Source organism: Coloeus monedula (genome assembly GCF_965178545.1).
Source record: "Coloeus monedula genome assembly, chromosome: 4".
NCBI lineage: Eukaryota > Metazoa > Chordata > Aves > Passeriformes > Corvidae > Coloeus > Coloeus monedula.
The window spans coordinates 53,521,437-53,546,814 of record NC_138784.1 but is presented as its reverse complement, the minus strand read 5'-3'; the positions used below and the strand labels follow the sequence as shown (position 1 = coordinate 53,546,814).

Here is a 25,378-nt window from a genome sequence, read left to right as displayed (position 1 = left end):
GTGTATTTTTCTTTTTTTTTTATTGCTTCTGAGAAAACTTCTTAAGGGCTTGTGAAATTAAGCTCTTCCATTGTGTGGGCTGTTGTTTGCTTTTCAGCAGTCTGCATGTGGGTGTAATTATTTCAAGGGTACTCACAAGCAAGATTACCTTTCTGCTTTTGTACTTCTATAAATGCTGATACTTATTTTGGGAGGTAAAAAGAAGAGTGGAGAGACCATCCCAAATCTTTGCTTGGAGTATCTTTGTCAGGAGTACGTTCTTATGTTCTGTTTTGGAAAGCCTTGGCCTGGTGTTACTGCACAGGTACAGCGGAGTTCCACCCCTCCCACTGCTCAGCCTGGGTGGTGTTGCTGTAGCTAAGGGTGAGATTCCTGTGTGGATGAGGAGCAGGTGTCTCACAAAGTCTGGCCGTAGAGCAACTCTGGGCTTCAGAGTGCCACAGAGACCAGTGGTGCTGCACAGCAGGCTCAGTTGTCATTCGCTCCTGTTTAAAACCAACAAAAAAAGTCTGTACAAACCGCAGTTTGTGGAATCTTGATTATGGATTACATGAACACTGCTGCATTTGGCAGTGAGTTACTGCTGAATGTAGGGAATTTCACTTAAGTATTGTAAAAAAAGTGACGTAAAAAGAAATACAAAATTCCCTTTTCCAGGAACATCAGCCCTTAAAGCTTTACCCAGGGAGTGTCTGTGGAAGCTCTCTTAGCCGTGCTTCAAATATCCCTGGTCTTCCCATGCGAGGACTGCTCAGACTATCAGTGGGGTTTGCCTGTGTATCTTGTGTCCAGGTTAGAGCTCATGAAGGAGCAAATATGGCAAGCCAAGGTAGGGGGATGTGTTGGAATTCAGAGATACTTACAGCCCAGGTCATTTGGTTTTAGGCTGTCTGGGTGCTGAGGAACCACTGCTTTCAGATGTAGTCAGGTTTTTTTTAACAGCAGAGGGATTGCTTTGGGGAGGCCTCCTTTGATACAGAACCAGCCTCCCAAAGCAGTGTTTATGGACCTCCACAACAACGAACATCGGCAGTCAGGGAAACCTCACTTGGGCTTGGCTACCCAACTCCCGAGCCAGTCTGCGTTCTGGCAGAGAATCTGAGTATTTAACCACATATGCAGACGTAGGTCTCAGCTGTAAATTGGAACACTTTAAGAATCTTTTCTTTGACTGCTCAGGCTGTGAGGTGTCTGTTTTTCTAGGGCTTCTTCAAAGAGCCTTAAAATTGATTGACTCAACTGCAGTGAGTCTGCTCTTTTCCTGTAGAGCTTTAGAATATATGTAGGAGAGAGGCTGCTTGGCAAGACAGGAACATTTAGAGATACTTGAGGCAGTGAAAACTACTTCCTCTTACTTTCTTTTTCCCTCAGTTTTACAGGGGTACTTGGAGAAGAATGGTGTGGTTTTTGTTCTCTGCAGCATAAAGTGTAATGAAGTAAATCTTTCTTGTTGCAACAAACAGCTACAGAGATGCTCCGTAACATTTTTCACAGAGCGCTCCAGGAGCAACTGTATCAGAAAAAGGAGGGGGGGGGTCACTCCCTGCCAGCGCCAAGTTTTCTCTTCAGCCCAGTGACTATACTGAGTCCATGGGACTGTGCCTGTTGCTGTGGGGCTGAGCAGTCATTAGATTAAGTGGATGCTTTTAGGAGGCAAAAATCACTATTTCTAGTCCTCGGATTCTGCTGATTCATCTGCCAACAGGTTGTATGACAAGATTTTTGGAAGGAAAGAGCTATATTTTCTTCTTCTTAACTTTGTGTTTTGTAAAAGCATATATGAAAATAAGGGAATATATAAAGAATGAATAGTAGAAAGAGAGGCTGTTAGTCACAGCAATTATACAGTTAAATATGATGGAGGAAGGGATTTATAAATAGCTTTTAAAGTTTTTACTGCAAAAGTATTGTATTTGGTCTCAGAGCACGGTGCTAAGGTTGCAGGGTCTGTCCCCATAAGGGCCGTTCACTTAAGAGTTGGACTTGATCCTTGTGTGTCCTTTCCAGCTCAGAATATTCTGTGATTCTGTAAACTATGCAGAAAAACACAGATTATTAGTCTTACAACATTTAAATACTTAGGGTTTGCATGGCACTGTAGTGTGGATACTGCAGGGTTGATTTCTGTGAGAAGCTGAGAAGCTTCCCCCATGTCTGACAGAGCCAGAGCCAACCAGCTCCATCATGGTCCTACTGCTGGCCAAGGCTGATCCCTTCAGTGACAGTGGTAACACATCTGGGATAAGTATTTAGGAAGCAGAAAAAGTGGTTTTGGCAACAGCAACTGCAGCTGAAGAGAGGAGTGAGAGGAACTGCTCTGCAGACACCAAGGTCAGTGAAGAAGGAAGGGCAGGATGTGCTCCAGGCACCAGGGCAGAGATTCCCCTGCAGCCCATGGTGCAGCCCATGGTGCAGGTCCCTGCAGCCCATGGAGGTCCATGGTGGAGCAGAGATCCATCTGCAGCCCATGGAGAGCCCGACACCGGAGCAGGTGGATGCCTGAAGGAAGCTGTGACACTGTGCATAGCTCCCTCTGGAACAGACTCCTGGCAGGACCTGTGGAGAGAGGAACCCATGCTGGAGAAGGTTTCCTGGCAGGTTTGTGTGGTTCCTGTGGGGGACCCATGCTGGAGCAGTTCATGAAGAACTGCAGCCCGTGGGAAGGACTTGTGTTGGAGAAGTCTGTGAAGAACCATCTCCCATGGTAGGGACCCCATACTGGAGCAGGTAAAGAGTGTGTGGAGTCCTTGCTGGGAGGAGGAAGGAGCATCAGAAAAAAACATGCAATGAACTGACCACAGACCCCGTTCTCTGCTCCCTGCACCTCTGAGGAGGAAGTAGAGAATTCAGGAATAAAGCTGAAGGGAAGGGGAAGAAGGGAAGGATGAGAGAAAGATGTTTTATTACCCTATTTGGATTTGATTGGTAATAAATTAATTGCCCCAAATTAAGTCTGTTTTTCCTATGAAAACAGTTGGTGAGTGATCTCTCCCTGACTTTATCCCAACCCAAGATATATTTTTTTTGTTATATTTTCTCTTCCCTGCCTAGCTATGAAGGAAAGTGATAGAGTGGCTTTGGTGGGCATCTGGCATCCTGCCAGTGTTGTCAACCCACACAAGCATTGCATTTAATTATTGTCGAAGTGAGATTGTATCTAAAACTTTCCAACTTGTGTATGATTGACTGCTTCCTGTTAAAAAAAAAAATGTGATGCCCTAAACTTTTGAGAATTTTTGTACATCTACCTCCTTTTTATTCAGCACTCCCCAACTTCAGGTGTTCCTTGTGCAGAGATGCTGTAAAAAGTAGACAACTAGATAATATAGGCAGGTAAGAAATTAAGCTGTCTGGATTTCGTATATCTTCTGGATATTGCCAACCTATATATAGTGTTCACTCCTGACACTCCTCTTTTAGCCACATGTTTACATATCCCATCAGCTGATGGCTCTTCCAGAACAGGCGATAATCTTAAAATATTCCTATGGTCAATGGGAAAATAAAGCCCTGGTGGGCCCCAGATGCAGCAAAGAGAGCTTACAACCTCCTAAGCACCCGCCCTGCCCAAAATTTAATGATTCTGTGGCTTTAGCAATTTGTCCTCCTCCAGATCAGCTTCCTCTCTAAAGGCCCCCCTTCTCCCTGCAGCAGCTCAGGCTGCATCATGTTCTCTGCTGTGAAAGCCTTCTCTTGGTAGCCAGTGTGCTTCCACTGAGAGTATATCCACAACTTCAAAATATAAAGTGTACATTTTCAGTTTGTCTCCTTTGAGTATTTTATGAGAGGACAGTTGTTGTCAAAAATGCTCTGGGATGGTTCAGACAGGTATTAATTTTATCTTTCCCTACTGCACAGAGCAGAGAGCTCTTCCCAGAGGTGACTATCACATGTGCCAGTGGTGATCGGCATCACCTGCAGCTGGTTGCCCTTTATTAGTGATCCATGGTATGTTGTTACCCACTCTTACACTACAAAAAGAGTTTGATCTCTGTGCACTAGTATTTTATCAAGGGAATTTGATACCAGGTATGAGGAGACTCTGTAGGCTGAGAAGTTCAGCAGAGCCGTTTGGTTTTGGGATGTACATAGGGGACATTTTTTAAAGTACAAATAAAGAAGTGGAGTTCATACTGCTGGAAATAATGCTCCAATTTTCTCTGCTGCTGCAGGCTGGGAAGGGAAATGTGATGGCTGGTGTCTCAAGAGAAGGCCAACTCCGTGTAGTGGAGCTGTGGTATCCTGGTCTTGATGGGTCTAGTATCATTCAGATACACTCACAGCTTGCCTGGAATTACTGTCTAGGACATTTGCTGACTTCAGATTTAGTATTCCTTCCAAATTATTAGAGGGGAAAAAAAAGTTTCATGAATAAGTTATTGCAAAACCAGGTTGACCCATTCAAGCATGCAGATGTTTTATTTAAATATTCCTCAAATGTCTATTTATTCAGCATAACACATGTATTATGCTGCCTTCTGAAATACGATATATGACTGTCAAACAAAATTGTCAAAACAACAACCTTGGTTTCTTTGTATGATACACAGAAATAATTACATTTCATGTACAGTACAGATGCATTTTACACAGTCATCAACAGTCATTCACTACCAAAACAGCATTTAAATCACCTAAAACACCAAAAAAATGTGTATTTCCCAAATTCAGAATAAATTCATGGTTTTGCATGTGACATATGGAAATAGGAGACAGGACTGAAATTCTGAAAAATCTTCTAAATTATCTCTTAAGCTGCATTTTAAAAATGAAAGTACAAGTTGCTTCAGGGGTATAATTATTATGCAAGTGTATTGCTGTAGTGCGTTCTTTCTAGTGCCTATGAGCAGGAGAATAAAGAGCTTTTAAAAGACACATGACCTGATGGAGTCAGTAGGTTTCCTGGGTTGTGTGTAGTCTGTACCAAAGTAGGTTTAGTAACTGCCTCTTTGCATTATTTAGCTGATATAACTAGTCATGAAGTACCACGTGATGTAAAGAAGTTGCTGCAGTTGGCTGACATCAAGGCAGTTTTTATGTCAATAACTGTTTGTCAAAAGGTGGGAACCATGTATGAGTAACCATGTGTAGAAGTAGGATGCAAGTAAAAACTTTGATGTGTTCTGCCTCTCCTTTAAATCCACTGAAGTTTATGTGACCTACCAGCTTCAGCAGATCTGCTGCAGTTTTCTAACAGGGTGGAAGAGAGAGCAGCACTGGGTAATGGACTTGGGCAGGGTTGCTTAGAAGGAGCGCCCCTCCTCTGGCTCAGAGGACAGCCTGTGCTTCTGCTCTCTGATGTTTTAAAGAAATGGAGAAGCTCAGTTTACAATGAGTAAATCGTTCTGATTTGAAAAAAAATTGGGAAGTTAATTGCAAATTAACCAAGAATGCATTAACTTCAGAATAAGTAAATGGTAAGATAAAAGAGTAATGAATAGCATTATCTACTCTTTTTACTTGCAGTTTATTTCTAATACGTGATGCTGTATTTTGGTGTATATACTGTAGCATGATAGTCTATCATCTACTCTTCACTGTTGACAGGTAGAGAGAAAGATGAGTTTGTGTGCAAGAAGAAGTGTATCATCAGCAAGTTTCAGTTTTAGTGGGTATTTTAATGTAAATTTTCAGGTCAGTAGAATGCTAGCAAATACTATACTGAAACATACACTACTCAAACTATTAAATAACTGTGTTAATCTTTTATTGTAATGGCATCTAATGCACTGAGCCTTTTGATTTATATGCATATTTTATTTTGCAGACATGCAATTATTTCTGATCCAGTGTTTTGGATGTATATATGTATGTATTGATATGCACATATTCCATGTATATTTGATGTATATGATGTATGGTATGTCATGAATGTAAGAAGCATTATGATACATCTAATGTACTCTCATGAAGAAAAATTACACTTTTTTATCGGAAAGGTTTCTGATAATATCAATGTCTTTTATAAACGAAGCCAAGAAGCCTTAACTTGTAAAACCTTCATATTAGCTTTTAGGCCTGCCCATGTAGGCAAATTCCAATTGTAATAAATTATATTTTTATAGCTTTGGGACTCAATCCATTATTCTGTCATTGTTCTTAGGTAATTAAATATTTTTCACACAATATAAATTTTCAAACAAGTTTTAAGATGCAAGTTTACAGATAATTACCAAAAGAATTTAGCCATCATCTTTACTGAATGTCTTTCAGTGTCTTCCGGTGTAGCTAATACTCTGGATGCTCCAGAATGTAAAGGGACATTTGGAGATAAGTGTTACCTGATCCCCAAAACACCTTCGTGGTAATTTGAATTCAAATAGGATTACTCCTGTAGCAGTAAACTGTGACAAGAGGTTTGTTCTGAAAATACAGAAGTTGACAAGTTGTCTGTGGAAAGGACTGTTGATTCATCAGTATCCTTGAAATCCCAAATTGTGCAGTTATGATGGAGTGGGCAATGAACTGTCAGAGAAATAGAGAACAGTGAACAAAAAGAACAATGACTGAATACAAGTTTGTGGTGCACAGTTTGGCTGTAAGATTATTTAAATGTTTGCCATTAGAAGTTTATAGTGTAGATGAAGTTGTGTAAAATACCTTAAAAAAAAAAAAATCCTGATTCCTGATACAACAGTTGTACAATGACTTATTGCAGTTGTAACAGTACCTAGGAAGCAAGATAAAACAATAGTAAATATTGAACTAACTGAACACCTTTAGTTCACTAATGAGTGTTTGAGTAAGAAATACTGCATTTTTCAAAGGGAAGTTATGTTGTACAACTACCATGGAACATTAACAATCAGCTTGTTGTAAGTGCACGGAAATGCCCCTTTCTACGGTATTATTTTATCATGCCTAATCTGAAAAACAACAGAAGTAAACTGAGATCACAGCTCCAAATAATTTCAGCATGCATTATGGTTGTAGTTCTTTCAGTCAGTACAAACATATTTCATATGAGCATTTTTTTGTTCATTTTTTGACAGTTCTTCAGCAAGTTTGTGGTTTATTAACAGGGAAAAAAAAGACATGTTATCAAAATGTTTCTCGTTGTTTTGCATTCAGCAGGAACATAGGTTTCTATTTTTTCGTTTGTGTTTTTTTCTAAAAAGAGCTTTCATGATAAGAAGAAGCATCAATGGGGACATTTCATTGTGCTCATATAGTAAGTCAGAATGGTCACAGAAGATTCCACTGCGCATCAGTTCGGACAGGGGGTAAGAAATTCCTTTTGGTTCACACCCTACGACACCAAAACCCTCAAAGTGTTTTGTTTCTCCTGAACCTCTTGCTCTGCAGCCACTGGCACACTCGTCAAGGGGCGTTGTCTTTGTCAGCTCTCTCATTCCTCACGACTCGTTTTTCACTGCTCGAGCTCAGCTTTCAAGTGGTCTTTATGCTAATTTATAAATAATTCCTTGTTTTATAATGCAGATACTCTGACAATGTTTCCTCCCGAATACTCGGGAGAGTCTGGCCTATCGTCTCCTTCAGGTGTGGTGACTGGAGGTGTTGGGATGCTGATTATTGCTGTAGTGACGTAAGGCTGCTCACAGTTTAGTTTAACGCACTCATCCACTTTGGCATTTAAGCTGGAACGGCTGGAGGAAGAAACAAAAATCCATGAAGAATGAAAGTCCACTTTACCACAAACCTCTTGTGCCTGATTCTATTCCCTCAGCCAGCCATCTCCATCGTGCCCCACTGGAGAGCTCTAAGTACAGAGCAGCACCACCCCACTGCCCTGTACCCCAGCAGCTGGTGGTCCATGGCTATGCGCATGTCCCTGTCCCTTTCTCCCTTCCTTCCCACCATTTCAGCACTTCTCAGCCAACCACCTGTGTTTCTGAACAGGGGAAGCATTGCAAACTTAGCATAGCCAATTTGCTTACTATGCAGGAAAGTGGAAACTAAGGGCCAGTCCAAGTCTCCTGCGTATTCCTTAATGGCATGCTTATTTAAGAACATTTAGGTATTAGGAATAGTTTCTTCACTGAAATGGTCAGACATTGGAACAGGCTGCCAAGGGAAGTGGTTGAATCACCACCCCTGGAAATGTTCAAAAGGTATGTGGATGTGGGAGGACTGGGAAGGTCTTTTAGTGGTGAACATGGTGGTGCCAGGTTAATTATTGGCCTCAGTGGTCTTGGAGGTCTTTTCCAACCCTTGTGATTCTGTGTATATTCTGTTCCCTCAATAGTAAGGCACTCTATTATATGCACTAATTAAGTTTGTGTTAATATGTTCATGGAGTTGCTGCAGTACCTCCCCATTGTAAAAAACTTGTAAAACTCAGACTATTTCAACATGAAACTGGCATTTTGTGCTTGTGTTTTTGTTTTCTAGCACAAAGCTGGTGCTTTTTGGTTTTATATACATAGTGTCTGGAAGTATGGTGCAGGCAAGTCCTCTAGCAGAAAAAGAATGGATCCAGGCAGAATATTTCCTGAAAATCTAAGATAGATTGGAGCTTTGTGCTGGCCAGGAGGTTTCATTGCATAACAGCTGAAAAACTTCAGTACTTCCAAGCTGTTGGATTGTTAATGGACTTGAAATCCAAAGCTAGTAACTATACAAAGGAAGCTACTCAAAATGTAGCTTAACAAAACAATCTCAGTAACTTGTGCTGAAAATGCTTCTTTATTAACAGGTGACGTGTATGAGATCAGTAGAAAACACTTCTGGGTCTCCTGAGACCTCTGCTGTTTTTTCAGAGGTGATATTTGGATATATGTGAAAGCCAAATACTTTACTTTTGAGAGTAGAGGGACATTCAGTAAATTACAGACTCTTAAACTGTACTTTCCTCACTTTTGTAATAACTCCTCAAACTAGCAAATACATTTTTCTTATCTGTTTCATACTTTTTATTTAGAAGAGTCTTCCTTATGACTATTACAGTTAGGACTTTGGAAATCAGTTTTATTTCTCTGCTCTGCAGAAATGCAAGGAAGTCTCATTTCCTATGCCTCTGAACCAAGAAGGGGCAGACAGAGCACTTGTTCATCTCATATATCTGAATTGGACATTTTTCAGTGTGAAATTTTTCTCCTTATGCACTTGTCCACAGCATATAATCTTTGGTGCTCTATTTTATTTGGGGTCCCTGGATGCTGCTTGCTGCAAATAGTTCACAGTAGTTTGTGAGGAGGGTCTGAGAGGGCAGAAATGGATAGAAAGAGACTATTCTATTATTTTGTATTAAGCTTGAAGCAAATGAAGCACAGAATATTTCAGTACCAGTACCCATTTTTAGATGAGTATTGGACTCTCATCTGAAGCCTCACCGCCTGCCTGTGGCGGCCACGACAGGTTTACATCTCTTCCCTAACAAAGCTGGGGGGCTCAGCTCCCGGTGTGCTGATGCACATGAAGTACCTGTTAGACAGGGCTGTCCTCTCCACACATCTGATCTGGATGGTGCTGAGCTCCTGCACGCTGCCGGGGCGGCTGCCGGTGATGGTGGCGTTTGGGATGCGGTACGTCTTTTTATGTCTTCGGGAGCAGCAAGTGCTGGTCACGCCTTGTTGGGATGAAAGAGAGGGGCTGTGGCTCGAGGGTCTATTCACTGTAGAAACCTCCATGCAGCTCTCTTCATAGACTTGCTCATCCACAAACTCGTGGTTCTAGCCCAGAGGAATCCAACAAAGGGACAAAGCACACACAGAAAGATAATTGAAGTGAACATATTAATCATGATTGTTTAACGGCTTAAATTGACACAACTGAATCAACTGGGAAAGTTAGACAGCTTATTCTTGATTATAGTGTTTAGCCCATATTAGTCTGGGCTGAATACCAATACAAATGTAAACACTGGAACAAAATTAACGAGAAAATGTTAATCCAAATTATTTTGCAAAATAGCATGTGGTTGTAATGTAGTTTGCATTATAAATATCTGTATAATCTTTGAAGTGCCACAAAATAGAGAATTATGTTTATTAATAAAATGCAAGTGGTGCTTACATAAATACTCTAAATATCAGTTGAAAATAAATAAGATTTATTATATTCAACTATAATATAATAAAATTCATAAATATTTTCCAGATAAGTTTATAAGGCTTTCTTTTGAATTACATGTTAGAAATCAGGATCTGAAACAACATTTTTTGAGGTATGCATCTATCTAAAAAAAATATTTAAACAAGTAGAAATTTTGATTAGAGGAGATGAGATAGTTATTTAAAAGCATCCTAAAAGTTCCTAATTACTGTAGATGGATGTGTCAAATGCAGTTTAGAGGACTGACCATTTAAGTTAAATGAAGTCCTCTTTATTCATGCAGTCTTTGCTTAATCCCAGCAAAGACAGTAGTTTTATAGGGTGGTCACAAAGATGAATCCAAATTCATTCAAACAGCCAGTTTACATTAATTTATCAAGTGATTAGGGAGTATATCACACCCACCCACAATTTCCACATATTCTATGTGTGCAAAAGAGCGTGAAATAGTGATGTTACTCATGGTGTCGAGGGAGGGGAGGAGATGCAGGGGAGTGGGAGAAACTTTTGTACTCATTTAAAAGTATAAGGCTAAACTATGCAGAGATTGAGCTATGTTTGCATGCAGTTTGGGAAAGCCTCCTTTTTCAAGAAAACTCTTTCCTTTTACTGCTAGACTTAGTCCATGTATCCCGCAAGAATGTTTTAGGGGAATTGTTTAAGGAGCATTTTCTGGATTGTTTTACCCTCTACTCAGTCTCTCATCAAATTTGCCAGCCTGTTACATTTTCGTGTATTAGAATGAGGTAAATTATTTTTCCCCTAAAAAATTTTGCTGTAATTGGAAAGGTGCTGATGTTTTTCAGAATTGCCATATGGGGCCAATATAATATGTGAACAAAGTAAAGAGAATAACAACTCTGGCCAAGTGTTTGCGGCAAATGGAAATACCTTTATAGGCATAACATTTTTATTTCCATTTCTTCTGTTCTTCTTCACTCAGACATAGGTTTGTGTGAATTAAGAGGTGTTGAAGAATGCAAATTTCAAGTGATAAGGAAAAAAAGAACTTCGTCGACAAATGACTTTTATAAGGCATATGTCAGTCACAATCAAGATTTTGAACATGATCACACAGGAGACATAAAACTCAGAGAGAAAAATAACCTAATTGCTCTTTTCAGGGACTTGCAGTATGTTTGGCACGAGCTCTGCTATTTTGCTGATTAAAAGTAATTTTGTGCTTCCTAAAACTTTTATGGAGCAACAATTAAAGAGTTTTATTGACTGAACTTTTAATATAGAGTGGAAACATTTTGAAATGCTATAATGGCACAAGCTAATTGATTTGATTATACTTATTAATTAACTGTTCTTAAATTATCTGAAAGTAATTTGTAAAATATAATTTTTAGTGCAATTAGTTTCTTGTAATCTTCACAGAATTCCATGACGTTGCCCACTTTGCATTTCTGAGAGTGGATGAGATCTTATCTGATTGACTTTTCAGTGACAGAAAAGAGAATATGCCTTTTCTCAGTATCATGATGCTTATACAAAGGATGGTGAGAGTCTAAGAAGACACACCACAATTCCTGTTATACAGTGAACCAGAAACTTGCCAGATTCCAAATGCTGATGGCCCAAAATGTCAAGTTCCCACTAAAATTTTAGGAATGCATCATCTCCAGAATACAACTTGGAACTGGTGCATATATTTTTGCATTAATATGTCATATGAACTCAGGCAGTAGTAGGACCCAACAGAAGGAGAAAAGAATGTAGATTCTAGAAACAAAATAACACTTTCTTTATAGACTTCTTTTTCTAAAGAAAAATAAAAAAGAAATTAAGTTTTACGGATTCCACCATTATGATTAGAGGAAAGGTGAAACTTTGGGAGCTGAATTCAGCTCATACCAAATGAATAGAAGTTTTTTTCCATGATTTCTATGACAGTTTGACAAGACCTGTGGTTATTACTCAGGTTTTTAAATATGTTTGTAATATTCAACTGTGGAAAAAATTTAAAGGCAAATTGCTATTATCAGGTTCTGGTACAAAATGTCTCAAAAATGTTTCAAAAGGACCCGGCAAGAATCTTAGCAAAAGAAACCATGCTCTGAATAGGAAGTAAGACATTCTGTCCTACAGCACATTTTATAAAATTAATACTTCTAAAGTAAGAGTGGAGGAGACATAAGCACAACAAGCATATGGGTGACATATTGCTGGCTAAGTGTCATAACTGGGCCCTTCTTTTCAAAGAAATGCTGTCAGGAGAACATGAAATTCCACACATACATATATCAGGTCTTAATTTATCAAATTTTAGCAATGTTTGTTGTGGGGAAACCATTTACTCTTGTTTGTTTGTTTGTTTGTTTGTGGGGGGGTTGTTTTCGGGGTTTTTTTTGAGGAAAAAGCAGGAAGATTTTCACAGTGATCTCCATCAAATATAGCAGAAGCTATGTTTCTCTGTTATTTATATGCCTTGGGTATAACGCCTTAAAATAAGATAAAATAGCTTTTCTTCCCAGCTAACTCCTTTAATATAAAGGCTTATTAATTAGAAGAGATAACTGAAAACATTCAAAGCTAGGCTGGTGTTGCAATTCACAGGAAAACACAGTTCTCTTTTCTTACCGTAGTTTTTTCCAGGCAGTGAAGCAGGTGGTGGTGCTGTGTTTCAAAGGAAGAGCCAGATTTGCCAACAAAGGCCTGTTCTTCTTCATTGGAGGACTGCTGATACATAGAACTCAGTATTATTCTCAGTTTTGAACAATATTTCTTATCCAAATATTTGATCAGAACTAATCTGGATTGTACATGGTAGCATAACTGCAATTTTTCATCTACAAAGTATAACAAAAATTATATTGCACCTTAATATTTTTCTTCTTGTTTTTAAATCAAACTATTTCCCTTCCTTCCCTAGCACCTCCTTTTAAATGTTTTCATCTTAGGTCTTTTACACATAGATAAAATAGTACAATTTACAAGTGCAATAAACACATAAGCTTTGAATGTTGGATCAACGCATGCTTAAAATTATAATCAGTTTAAGTGACAGTAAAATGTTTGTTTTTCCTGGGAATGTGCCTCATTTGAAGAAAATTAAAAATAGTTGTCCTCCCAGGATCATTTCATAGCACTAAAGAATTTGTGGTATTTCTGGTTACACAAAAATTCATGTTAGTGATCCCAATCTACTGGGTTTAGAAAGTGCATAAAAATGTTACTGACACAGAATGAAGTGGAAAGCATCCACTGCTTATTAATTGCTTTCTTAATTATTCACTAGAAAGCAAAAAACTTAATGGGGAAGGAAGTAGGATAATAGAGAAGATTACAATTCAACCTTGGGATATTTGAAATCTGCACGGTAATTAAGCTACTTGGTGTCTTTTTAGTTCAAATATTTGAGTTCTTTCAAGCAGAAGAGGAAACAAGGGCTCTGACTGCTCATCTTTTGTGCTAGACAGGATGGATGGACAGCCAGCCACTTCCTCCTCTTCTGGCTATAGGTTAAAGTATCCGGCAGTTTAACATGTATTGAACAGAAAGGGCACAGAGGAATAAAAGCCTTCCTGTATCCCTCAGGGAACAGCCTAAATGCCAGAAAATGGCAGGGATTAAAAACCACTCTGTCTGCAGTCTTTCTCAGCTGGGTACAGCTTTGAGCAGCCAAGGGGCTGTCTCCCAGCAGCATGGGTCACTGTGGATCCCAGTCCCAGCTGCTGGTCCTGGCTTCCTTGGCAGGGGTAAGCAGGGAATTTGCTTCAGATAACATTAGATTACAATGCATTTGAGGTAATCACCAAGATTCTCCTTAAACCAAAGTAGGTGCTTCGAGGGAACACTTTACCCTGCAACACCCCTCTGGGCAAACTGTACTCAAGAGCTGCCTTTTCCTTTATTGATGATGAAACCTGGTTTTGTCACCCATGTTCTACCTGTTTAAAGCCAAGTGAGAGAAACCCAACTCACCTCCTAAGAGGCAAATGCTCTGTACTTTCCTTAATGAGTTCTTCTACAGGATCTAACTCTAAAAATGTGGGTTCCAGCATTTCTCTCTGGACATTTCCCTCATCTCTTAATACCCCACCATCGACTCTCATAAGCTTCCTTTAACAATAGTAATTGTCCAGTTTATCCTTCCTTAATCTACCTCTAAAGATAACATTGCCCAAAGCCCCAAGGTGACTTGCCCTGGTGATAAGCTCAATAAACTACTGCTCGGCTGTCAGTAAGTGGTTACTCCAGAGGTGGAGGGAACACAAACATTACCTGCTGCAGCTGGTTACTCAGCAAGCCATTTCGTTTGCTCTGCATGTAGGCATTAGCACTCCCACTCTTTGCTGCGCGGATTCGAGCAAGCCTGGCTTTCTGTGTAAACACACAAAAGGAAGAGTGTCATTTGTACTCATATCCTTTATCCTGTTTATCTAAAACTGCTAATTGGAATCAGTTGCTTATGAATACCAATCTCACAGAGACTGACAGACTGCACTGCATCTGTCCTCCAGGTGGAGCAAATCACAAGTGTCTTTCCATTTAAAATGCATGATAGAAGTTTTTGTTTGTTTGTGTGTATCAGCTACTAAGGACAATGACTTTGGAGACGGGATTAGACAGATCAGTATGGAAGTGCTGCAGTTTTTTTCTGCATTGTTGCAACTGCCACTGCTTATGTCTTGTGGGGCAGAAACATGGACATCCATTTCAGTTGCTATTGCAGTGAAAATCTCTTTAAGGGAAAATAAACGGTTCAGAAAAAACATAATGTTGCAACATCTATGAGTGGGTTTCTCAGACCCTTCTGGGTTTTTGGAGTACCAAAACATGGTAGTGCTTTTATGCTGTCTCCCAGCTAAGTTCCTGAATATTTGCCAGGCCATTTTAGAATCTCAGAACGGTTTGCATTGGAAGGGGCCTTAAAGGTCATCTAGCTCCAACTCCCGACCATGGGCAGAGATGCCACACGCTACATCAGGTTGCTCAGGGCCCCATCCAGCCTGGACTAGAACACTCCAGGGATGGGGCATACACAACTTGTCTGGCAACCTGTTCCTGTGCCTCACCGCCCTCTTAATAAAGAATTTGTTTCCAACATCTAATATAAACCTGCCCTCTTTCAGTTTAAAACCATTGCACTTTGTTCTGTCCCTGTCTGCCTGTATCATGTCTCTCTCCCTCTTTTTTATAAGTCTCTTTTAGGTGCTGGAAGGCTGCTCTAAAGTCTCGCTGGAGACATCTCTTCTCCAGGCTGAACAGCTCTCTCAGCCTTGTCTTCATAGGAGAGATGCTCCAGCCCTTGGATTATCTCTGTGACCCTCCTCTGGACCTGCTCTGACAGGCTCATGTCTTTCTTGTGTTGAGGACTCCAGAGCTGGATGTGGCACTCCAGGTGAGGTCTCACCAGGGCAGAGAAGAGTGGGAGAATCCCCTCCCTCACCCTCCTGGCCATGTTGCTTTTTGATGCAGCCCAGGATGTGGTTGGCTTTCTGGGCTGTGAGTGCACAGTGCTGGCTCATGTTCAGCTTTTCATCCATGAGAACTCCCAGGTTCTTCTCCACAGGGCTGCTCTCAATGACTTCCTCTGCCAGCGTGTACTCATATGTGGAATTGTCCTGACCCAGGTGCAAGCACCTTGCACTTGAATTTTTGATCTTCATGAAGTTCTCATGGGCCTACTTCTTGAGTTTTTCCAGGTCCCTCTGGTTGGCAGCTCTTCCTTCTGTTGTATCTACTGCATTGCTCACCTTTGTGTCATCTGCAAACTTGCTGAGGGTCACCTGATCTCACTGTTGGCTTCATTAATGGACATATTGAAGGTCCCAAGACAAAGCCCTGAGAGACATCACTCCTCACCAGCCTCCACCTACCTCTTCACATCTGTTGGTATAACCAGACTTAATACTTAACATCTTTGGTCATAGACTGTTCACAACCTGATTTTTCACAGACTGCAGGTATTAAATTGCTGAGAGAAATTTGTGCTTTCTCAGGTGAGCCTCATCGCTTGTGAAGGTGACTTTCATCCAGAGTAGGAGGCTCATGAGTGAGGGACATTTTGCATCCACTGAATTTTGTACAGCACCTAGAACCCAGAAGTAGGGGAAGGCATTAAGAATGGAATCTCTCAATCGTTAATGTGGAAAACAAAAGCTTTTGTGGGATTACTAGGATGGCATCCTGGTTCTGTATTTTCTGTGGCTGGTTACATGTATAAGAAGGAATCTAGGTTTATCTTCATGGTTAGATTTCTGATTCTGAAATGCCAAGCAGCATCTGGAATTAAATGGCTGCTGAAGCACAGAAGGAGATACAGTGAAGAACTTGAAAATCCAACTTTGATATATTAGTAGGGATTTTCATATCTGATACTTACTCAGTTAATATTTTCAAAAAACAGAGGGAGTACTTTCCTCCCTTCCCCAAATTTCTGGGACATTAAATGTCAGCATGCACTTACAGAGGGAAGCAGCCTGGTCACTGCAGCCACCAGATCTCTCTGGCATGATTAATAATTAACTGACTTAGAGGAATGGCTCAACACCACCTTTCTTCGCATTTACAGCCTCAAACTCACAGATTGTCGCAACAGCAAGCCAAGAAATTCATGACAGCTAACAGCTAACATGGCTGAAATCTGGATTATGCTATGTCATGCATTTATTATCATTTAATTGTTCTGAAAGAAAAAAAAGTAATGCTCTGCATGCGTGCATCCTTGAGCCAAAAATCTCACATGAGAAACTATTGACTGATTTTTGTGATATATTGCCCATTTTAGAATAACACATTGGTTTATCAACTTCCTCGGTGCAAACAGCTTTTCCAGCAATGCAGTTAATGCATCTTATTCTAGTGGTGAGGAGAAAAGATCCCTGATGACGTGCCTTGGGGTCCCCAGGAGCAACCAATGTGGGGAACTGTCACAGCTCCCACCCCCCTGGCTCACTTGGACTCTTAGGTGGCACATCCAAGGCTACCAGCACGGTTAGGGCTCAGTCCTCAGGGTTAGCAATTAAAAAGCTGCTTGGGCAGGCAGAAAATAGGTTGTTTTCAAAGTGGTGCTCCTGTGATGCAACCCCAGCATGCTGGGTTGAAGGGTAGGGGAGTTTTACCTGCACCACAGAATTGCCATGGGCTGGGACAAGTGCACTTGGTTATGTTCATAAATATATAAAAGTTTAGTCTTAGGAGCTCAAGATACCTTGGAAATACCTTTAGAGGATGCAGCTTGGAGTCCCATAAATAAGTGATTTCAGTCACAAATGTTTTTGATGAGGTACTTTTCAGTCTGCTCTTAATACAGGGAGATTCATTAGATTTAATGAGCAGACATTTAACATACATTAGTTCTGCTTTTCCTTTCAGCATGCATATTCATTTTCTCTTTAGTGATTGAAGTAATAATTACGGTGCAGCACTGTTTAATAAAGAAATATGAAAAACATAACAGTCCATCAGACTATCTTAATATATCAAAGTGCTACGACACATGTAATATGAAGGCTCTACTTTCTATGTGAAGATTTAAAATTGCTTTGCAAGTATGAATTTATTGCATCTTAGAAAGCTTTTGTGAGCTAGAAAGTAATAGCTTTCATCTTTCCAGCTGAGATTCATTCAGATGGCCTGAATTTATATCATTTAGCAAAGAGAAGACAGTAACTCTATTACCAAGAGAGGAACTAGATATTGTGGCTTCAATGTTTATACTTCAGCTTACAGAAAATACTGCTGAAACTGGAGGTGTTTACAAATCTGTTAAAGTGATAAGATTTATTATCAGTGCTTCTGCCTGATTTGTATATGAGTCTGTAGTATGAGCAGTCAGTCTAGAGACTTCTCACATTTCCTTTTGAGGCATCATTAGAAGTTCATGTCATCCACAGGATTTTAAGGGCTATGCACTGGGGATGGAATTCCCATGAAAGGCATCAAAATTATATAATGACATCAGGAAAACTGTGGTTACAGAAGTACTGCATTTTCCTTTAGTCTGCATTTTCTGTCATGTATAACAGAATGGGAGTGACAACTGCCCCCTTCAACCACTGCAAAGCCCTTTCTAATCCTCCTCTTTCATGGAATATCTAGGAAAAAAAAAAAATTAAGTTCTCCTGAAATAGATGATATCTTTGCTATGAAGTTTTCGTAAGTATGCAACTTCGATTTTGGTAATTTTTACATGGTCTAGGACTAAACAAATGTAGCTGAAATATAGTTCTTTTACATATCCTAATTAAATTCCACCATAATCATCTCATCTCCATCTTCCTAAAGAAGTTGATGACCAGTTCTAATTCTTGCCACATCCCTTGTATTTGCACCGAACTTCTCTTTTAAATGTATGTCTTTTTTCAAATTTTACAACATAGAGTTGGATCCTTATCTATGGCTGCATTCATAGAAACCTCACAAAGGGAATTCACTGTTACTCAACAACAGTTAGCTCTGTCACTTTTAGAAATATAAACATTTATTTTCACAAGGTTTTAAGTAGTGCTAAATGTAGCACTTTGGGATATTTACAACGTCCAGCTTTTAACACTCAGATGCCCTCAGCTGTCCAGCTATTTTAAGAGAATAATTTTATCAGGAAGACTTCAGGACAGGGCTTAACTGCAGTACTGGGAATCATTTCTGGCAAGATTCTCTTCAACTTGCTATGCAAGAAGCCAGGGTAGCCCAGGTAGTTTAGTACTTAGCTCCTCTTGTTTCCTGCTGCTCTCCAGGCTACATAATTATCTTACTATGAAAACTCAAAAGTTATTAATTACTTACCTTATAGTAATTATTGTTTAATAATTTTGTACATTTAAAATACTAAAATTCCTTCCCAGTCATTCTGTGTGCACAGGTTTTGGTCAGGATAGAGGTGGTTTTCTCCACAGTAGCTGTTACGGGGCTGTATTTTGGATTTGTGCTGAAAACAGTGTTTATAACTCAGGGATGTTTTAGTTACTGCTGCACAGGGCTTGCACAGAGCCAAGGCCTTTTCTGCTCCTCTGACTGTCCCACTGAGGAGGCTGGGGGTGGACAAAGAGTTAGGGGGGACATGTATGGGACAGCTGACCCCAGCTGACCAGATGGCTATTGCACACCATAGGGCATCATGCTCAGCAATAAAACTGGATGCTGTGGGCGCTGGCAGGGCCTGCTGTTCCTCTGCGACAGGCTTGGTGCTGAGCAAATGTGTTCTTTTATATCACTTTTTTCCCCTGCATTTGTTTCCCTTCCATATAAAAAAGATTAGACTGTCTTTATCCCCACCCACAAAGTTTTGCAGTTTTACCTTTCTGATTTTCACCCCATTCTTCTCGGGAGAAGGGAGAGAGTGAGCAGAAGGATGGGGTTTAGTTGCCTGCCTGCACTGAACCACAACACTGTGGCTACTAGAGCAAGGGCGAAAATTGTCCAAAAAATCAGTTACATTTTTGTTTATATAATTTTTTTGTTTGGTCTTTTATAAATCCACCCAGTGTGTTTAAGTGAAAAATCACACCCACAGTTCATTCTCTGATTTTCTAATTTTCAGTAATTGCAAATGATTGATTTCATATTAGCTGGCAATAATTTACATGACATCAATAGAGAAGAAAATGCTGTTTACTTTGCACATTAATGGATATGGAATGAAATAAGGTTCATACATTTCTTGAGTGGTGCCTTACTTTCACAATCTATTCAAATTATTGTTCGGTAAACATGAGTTCTACGTGCTTTTTTTTTGCTAAACTCAAAAATCCTGGATAAGTTACTGTTAGTTATATTTCTGCAATGCCCCTGATATTAACAGCCTATCTCATATAAAGAAGTCGAAATGGCTAGCAGGGTTTCCTACTGCAAACACTCTGACTGCCAGATGCTGTTAAGCAATTGTTGTTGCAGTTTATCCTAGAGCTACTTATAATTATCTAGTAACTGATTATTCATAACTTGACAGAAAAGTGCATCATGTACAAATAATAAAGCCAAGCCAATCTTCAGGATATATTTTGCTATGTGAAGGTAGAAGAACATACTTGCATGAAAGATGCAGGTTGAATTTTATTTCTAAAATCAAGTTTTGGAACTGATGATGGTTATTTGGCTGTTCTGTTAAGGTGCCATGCAAAGTCACTCTAGGCAGGAAGTACTTGGGCAACTAATATTAAGGCTCTTTCATTCCCCAGATAATGAACAACACTGGGAAGATGTACCTGCACTCAGGCACTTGCTGGCCAAAAGGACACAAGGCTCTTGCCTCCCAAAGACATGTATGGAAAACAGAAAAGGCATATAGCAAGGGATACTTTATTCAGGGTATGGAGGACTTTATAATTATAATTGCTGCTGCAGTATGCTGGAAAGGACCTTCAGGTCCAAGCTGCTATGGAGTGGCCAGATACCCATTCCAAGAGAGAAGCTGTGCCTCCTTCTGTCTCTTCCCTGGCCTGGTAGTCATTCCAGTGAATATGCCACTGTAAGGGTCCTGCCAAATCTTAGCCCTTGCTACCTATCACATACAGAATAGGAAATGATATCCAACCTTGCCTAAACCTTTCTTATTCCCTTCCCCCTTCCCTTCCCCCTTCCCTTCCCCCTTCCCTTCCCCCTTCCCTTCTCCCTTCCTTCCCTTCTCCCTTCTCCCTTCCCTTCTCCCTTCTCCCTTCCCCCTTCCCTTCCCTTCCCCCTTCCCTTCCCCCTTCCCTTCTCCCTTCCCCCTTCCCTTCCCCCTTCCCTTCTCCCTTCCCCCTTCTCCCTTCTCCCTTCTCCCTTCTCCCTTCTCCCTTCTCCCTTCTCCCTTCTCCCTTCCCCCTTCCCCCTTCCCCCTTCCCCCTTCCCCCTTCCCCCTTCCCCCTTCCCCCTTCCCCCTTCCCTTCCCTTCCCTTCCCTTCCCTTCCCTTCCCTTCCCTTCCCTTCCCTTCCCTTCCCTTCCCTTCCCTTCCCTTCCCTTCCCTTCCCTTCCCTTCCCTTCCCTTCCCTTCCCTTCCCTTCCCTTCCCTTCCCTTCCCTTCCCTTCCCTTCCCTTCCCTTCCCTTCCCTTCCCTTCCCATTTCCCCTCCTTTTCTTGCCTTTGTACATGACAACACAACTGTCATTAACGTTGGCCAAAGTTAATGGGCAACCAAAATAACAGCTTCTTGAAGTTGTCTCTAGCTGAAAAAAGCTCCACAAATAGCATTCTTCAAAACTGTCTCAGTACTGATAAAACTGCTTGGGAAGAAGGCACAGTAATACTCCAGGGCATAATTAGTTATGCCCTGAATTTCAATGTCTAGTTTGGATTATTTATTCATTCATTTCTTGTCAGGATAGGGCAGATCCTTGGACCTTAATACTTGATAGAAAACAACATTTTGATAAGCATAACTGATTTTTCCTTTTTGTTTTCCTTTTTTCTTTTTTTTTTCTCTCTGTTTTTTGTTTATAGTGATTGCAAGGGGTTTCCTGTACTGCAGCAGAAAGCTGGCCTATCCTGCCAACATTGTCTGTATTACAGAGTGGGATTTCATGGTAATTACAACAATGTATTTTTATCAAGAGCTTCCTTTAAAATGCATTCAAAATGCAATGGTACATAAATAAATTTCTCTCTTCCATCTTCTCCCAAGTATTAATGTGCAGTGTCTTTTTGCCAAAAAGAAACAAATGGAGTTGTCTAATCTTCAGTAACTGTGCAGAACTCAGTAAATGCATAAAATGATGGTCACATGGCTCTTGAACAATCCTAATGACAAAATTTTTCTACTGTAAATTGCCAGTGCTCCTGGAACTAGACTTCAACGCTTCAGCAAAGAACTTTCTCTTGAGTTTCCTTCCAGCCCAAGTGTTTTGCCGTTTCTGAAGTCTATCTTGATTAAACTTCTGTGTGAGATATTGATAAAATTGCACAATTCAAAGGCACAACTGTCTCAGTCCAATTGAAGCTGTTGTAGGTACCATTGCCTGCAGGGGTTTGTGCTGCTCTCCATGAAACAGCACCTTCTTTTTAGCTTATGTTCTTCAGCCTCAGAGAACAGAAATAGGTCCGGTGCCTAGGGTAACATTTATTTCAGAAAATAGTGTAAAGCCTCTATTGTATTGAATGAAGAAGGAATTTCAAACTTCAATAATGTGACCTTTTTGCTTGAATATTCTTTTGCAATGCAGTAGAAACCCCCTGTGAAATGCAAGGCTATATTTCATAGCTAAATATGGACCATACAGTACCCATGAAGTGCTTTTTGTTGATTTTTCTTTTTTAGTCCATCAGAGCAATATTCAGTTCAACATCTCAGTCGTTTTAGATTGAAATAGATTAGCTTTGCAATAGAAGATATCAATGAAACACACATCCAGTGCTAAGTTAATCAGACCTCAAAGCCATTTTCTCCAAAGCAAAAAGGGCATAAACACAGTCAGAGGAGATCTCTCATCCTTACTGTTGGCATGGTTCTGGGGAGCAGAGGAAAAAACACTTGGCAGGATTGCCATTCATCACTTCATGTTCCTGCTTGAAACATACAATGAGCTCACTGTTTTGCAAGGAGAAAAAGTCAGTGATTAACTAAAGCAGTTTCTATTCAGGAAGAGATTATGGGGAATAGCAGCCAGTCTACCAATCTCACTTTTGTGAGATATTTTCTAGTGTCCATCTTTTTTTCACTGACAAACTGTGCTGGGGTTTTGGCTGGGGTAGTGTTAATTTTCTTCACAGTGGCTCATGTGGGGCTGTGTTTTTATCCTTCCAGTTCTCTCCCTGATCCTGCTGGTGGGAGAATGAGTGAGCAGCTTCATGGGGCTTGGATGCTGGCTGGGTTTAGACCATGACACAAATGTAAAGCAGGCCTAGAAAACTCTGTTTTGTGGCATGCAGTAGGAGACAGTTTCTGTCTGAAAAGGTTGTGTCTGCAGCTATTATGAAAGCTCAGAATAGACACAGTGATTGCTGGGATCAAGCAGATCTATTACCCATGACTGCCACAGTGATCAGGGGCACAGTCAGGAGCACTGTGTTCAGGCTGAGATACAGTGGTTTCTCTGCTGCCATTCCACAAACAGAAGTAGAAAAATTCTTGACAAAAACAAGGTAGTGTAGAAGTGACATGAAGTCAGCTGTGAAAAAGAGGAACACACAGCTGGAACTAGGCTGTGGGACAAAACAACATGCTTTGTTGGGTGGGTGGAATTAGTAGATAGATAAAGTACATTATTTGGATCCCTGAAGTAGCCTATATTTTAGATCAGGTTTCTAGAGAGGTATGAAATTCTTGTGATATGCCTGGTTTCTTTTTATAGCCATTTTCCTCATCTGACAGCATTTTTCCAAGATGTGGCCATTGAAGGGTGCTGTATCTTCCTCCTGGGCCTATGACTTTCTTGGCCATGTACCTTTGTTCCTCCTGATTTTAAGATATTCTGAGAATGCATACATTTATTTCACTGTTTTTATTTTTTTGTAATGAAGAAATCAGTCAAAAAGGTGGCCAGAAAGAAACACACAAACATTTTTTATCTTTGACCCTGGTGCTGTTGTCAATATGAAGCAGATGCAGCCTGCAACTGCCTGTGCTCCCTGGTCTATATATGCAATCCCCAGGCATGGTCTGCCTGCACACTTCCCCCAGCAATGATCCTGCTCTCCTGAGACCACTGTAGACTCAGGACCTCTTAAGAGAGGCCATGGGTCCACAAAAAAGCCCAAGTGGTGACACCCCAGCCTTGACAATCATGCAACCTGTGTGGCATCCAAAGCCTTCTGACTGCCATCCGCAGAGGAGTGGAAAGAAGGGATCTCAGCTCCCAGAACATGGCTTCAGGTGACAATGGATGTTCTCTGAGCTGCCTGGCACTTCAGAATTCGGAGAAGTGGATTGGAACTAGTACATTGGCAGTGATGTGGAGATGAAAGTGACTGTCCAGGCTTGGCTGCATCACTCCTGCTAAAAACTTCTCTTCCCAGCTCCTGACCTTGTCCATATGTGTCAGGGAAGGAAACAGTCTTCTTGTAGATTGAGTGGATATTTTAGTGAGAGACTCAGCAAATCAAGGTAGCTGGAAAAACAGACTTTTACTTTCATTTTTACCTGATTGAGCTGTTTATCTGAAGCCTTTTAAACAAAACAGAGCTGAAGAGACAAGTTGCCCAACAATCAGATTCCCTCAGAGACTGAATCTGGAACTTAAACTAAACCTGGATTAGTGAAGCAATCTGTTATCAGAGATGTTAGAAATCATTATTAGGTTTGGGGGTTTTGCTTGTTTGGTTGGTTGTTTTGTTGTTTTTTTTTTTTTCCTCAGCACATTGTGGTAGAAAGAAAGCCTGCCTGAAAAAATGCAGGCGAATCTTCAGTGGGTGAGACTATTACCTAAAAATACTAGATCTAGTCTAACAAGTAGGATGAATTACCAAAATAATAGGCCTGTACATTTTGACAAAAAAGACAAATGAACCAGCTTTGGTTTGTGTTGGGGTTTTTTTTCCTCACTAAAAATAAGACAGTATTTGCATCTAGGACATGGGTTAGGCATGTAGCACATACATATAGTGGTCCTCTTGCTAAGAAATATGCACTATAATTACACACAACATATAGAAAATCATATTTATCTATTGTTCAACAACATAAGGATGAAAAATTAGAAGCTCACCTTCTGTGCCCTGCGCTTGTCTGCTCGTTGATTCTGGTGGTATATACGGCTGAAGTTGGAGACAATTACAGGAACTGGCAGAGCAATGACCAAGACCCCACTCAGGGAGCATATTGAACCAAAAATCTTGCCAGCTATTGTCTTTGGCACCATATCACCATACCTGGGTTAAAGAAAACAAAAGGCTTAGTAAACACAAAATCTCTTCTAATTATTTAATTTCACAATGAATTAATTGCACAATAGCTTTTACTTCTCTTGCAAATAATACTTGCATATAGATAATGCTTTATACACATATGCTTATATATGCAGCATGCCCATTGTTGTGCACAAATAATTTTAATTTGAAACAAATTTTGGGTCTCCTGTCTATCAAACTGTGGGCAGGTACATCACATTTTACCTGCTGTACTCTTCCCTGGCTGCCTGGATTGCAATGGAGAGAGAATGACCTTGCTAAGAAAAAAAATCAGTGTTGAAGTTCAGTCTTACACTGTTCACTTGTTGAAAGAACTCATCGGTTTCACTGGCAAGATCTGAGAGAGAACACTTGGCAAATTAGATGCTAAACTGAATAATCTGTTGTCTCACTTAAGCTGATAATAGTACTTTCATTTAGCAGGGTGACACATTTTTGCAACAGGTTTCCCAGGAGATCGTGGACTTTCTATCATTGTATTTTTTCATCTTGGCCAGACAGAAGCATGGCTGACCTAACTTCTTGTTGTTGACATGAGAAGCTGGAGTAGCTGAGCTCCAGATGTCCCTTCTATGGTCTAGGTGAAAGCAA

At 40.4% G+C, this 25,378-nt stretch overlaps 1 protein-coding gene across 1 annotated transcript in view; it reads right to left on the bottom strand.

Annotated features, from left to right (window-relative positions):
* Positions 1–7,429: 7,429 nt before the first annotated feature.
* KCND2 (potassium voltage-gated channel subfamily D member 2) overlaps positions 7,430–25,378 on the bottom strand; it is a gene marked incomplete at both ends in the record, with an annotated part of 261,811 nt that continues 243,862 nt past the window's right edge. The window contains 5 exons of the mRNA XM_082279757.1: positions 7,430–7,607; positions 9,385–9,632; positions 12,601–12,696; positions 14,245–14,343; positions 24,586–24,748. Of these exons, the coding sequence (XP_082135883.1) occupies positions 7,430–7,607; positions 9,385–9,632; positions 12,601–12,696; positions 14,245–14,343; positions 24,586–24,748 (784 nt within the window). The remainder of the gene's footprint in view (positions 7,608–9,384; positions 9,633–12,600; positions 12,697–14,244; positions 14,344–24,585; positions 24,749–25,378) is intronic.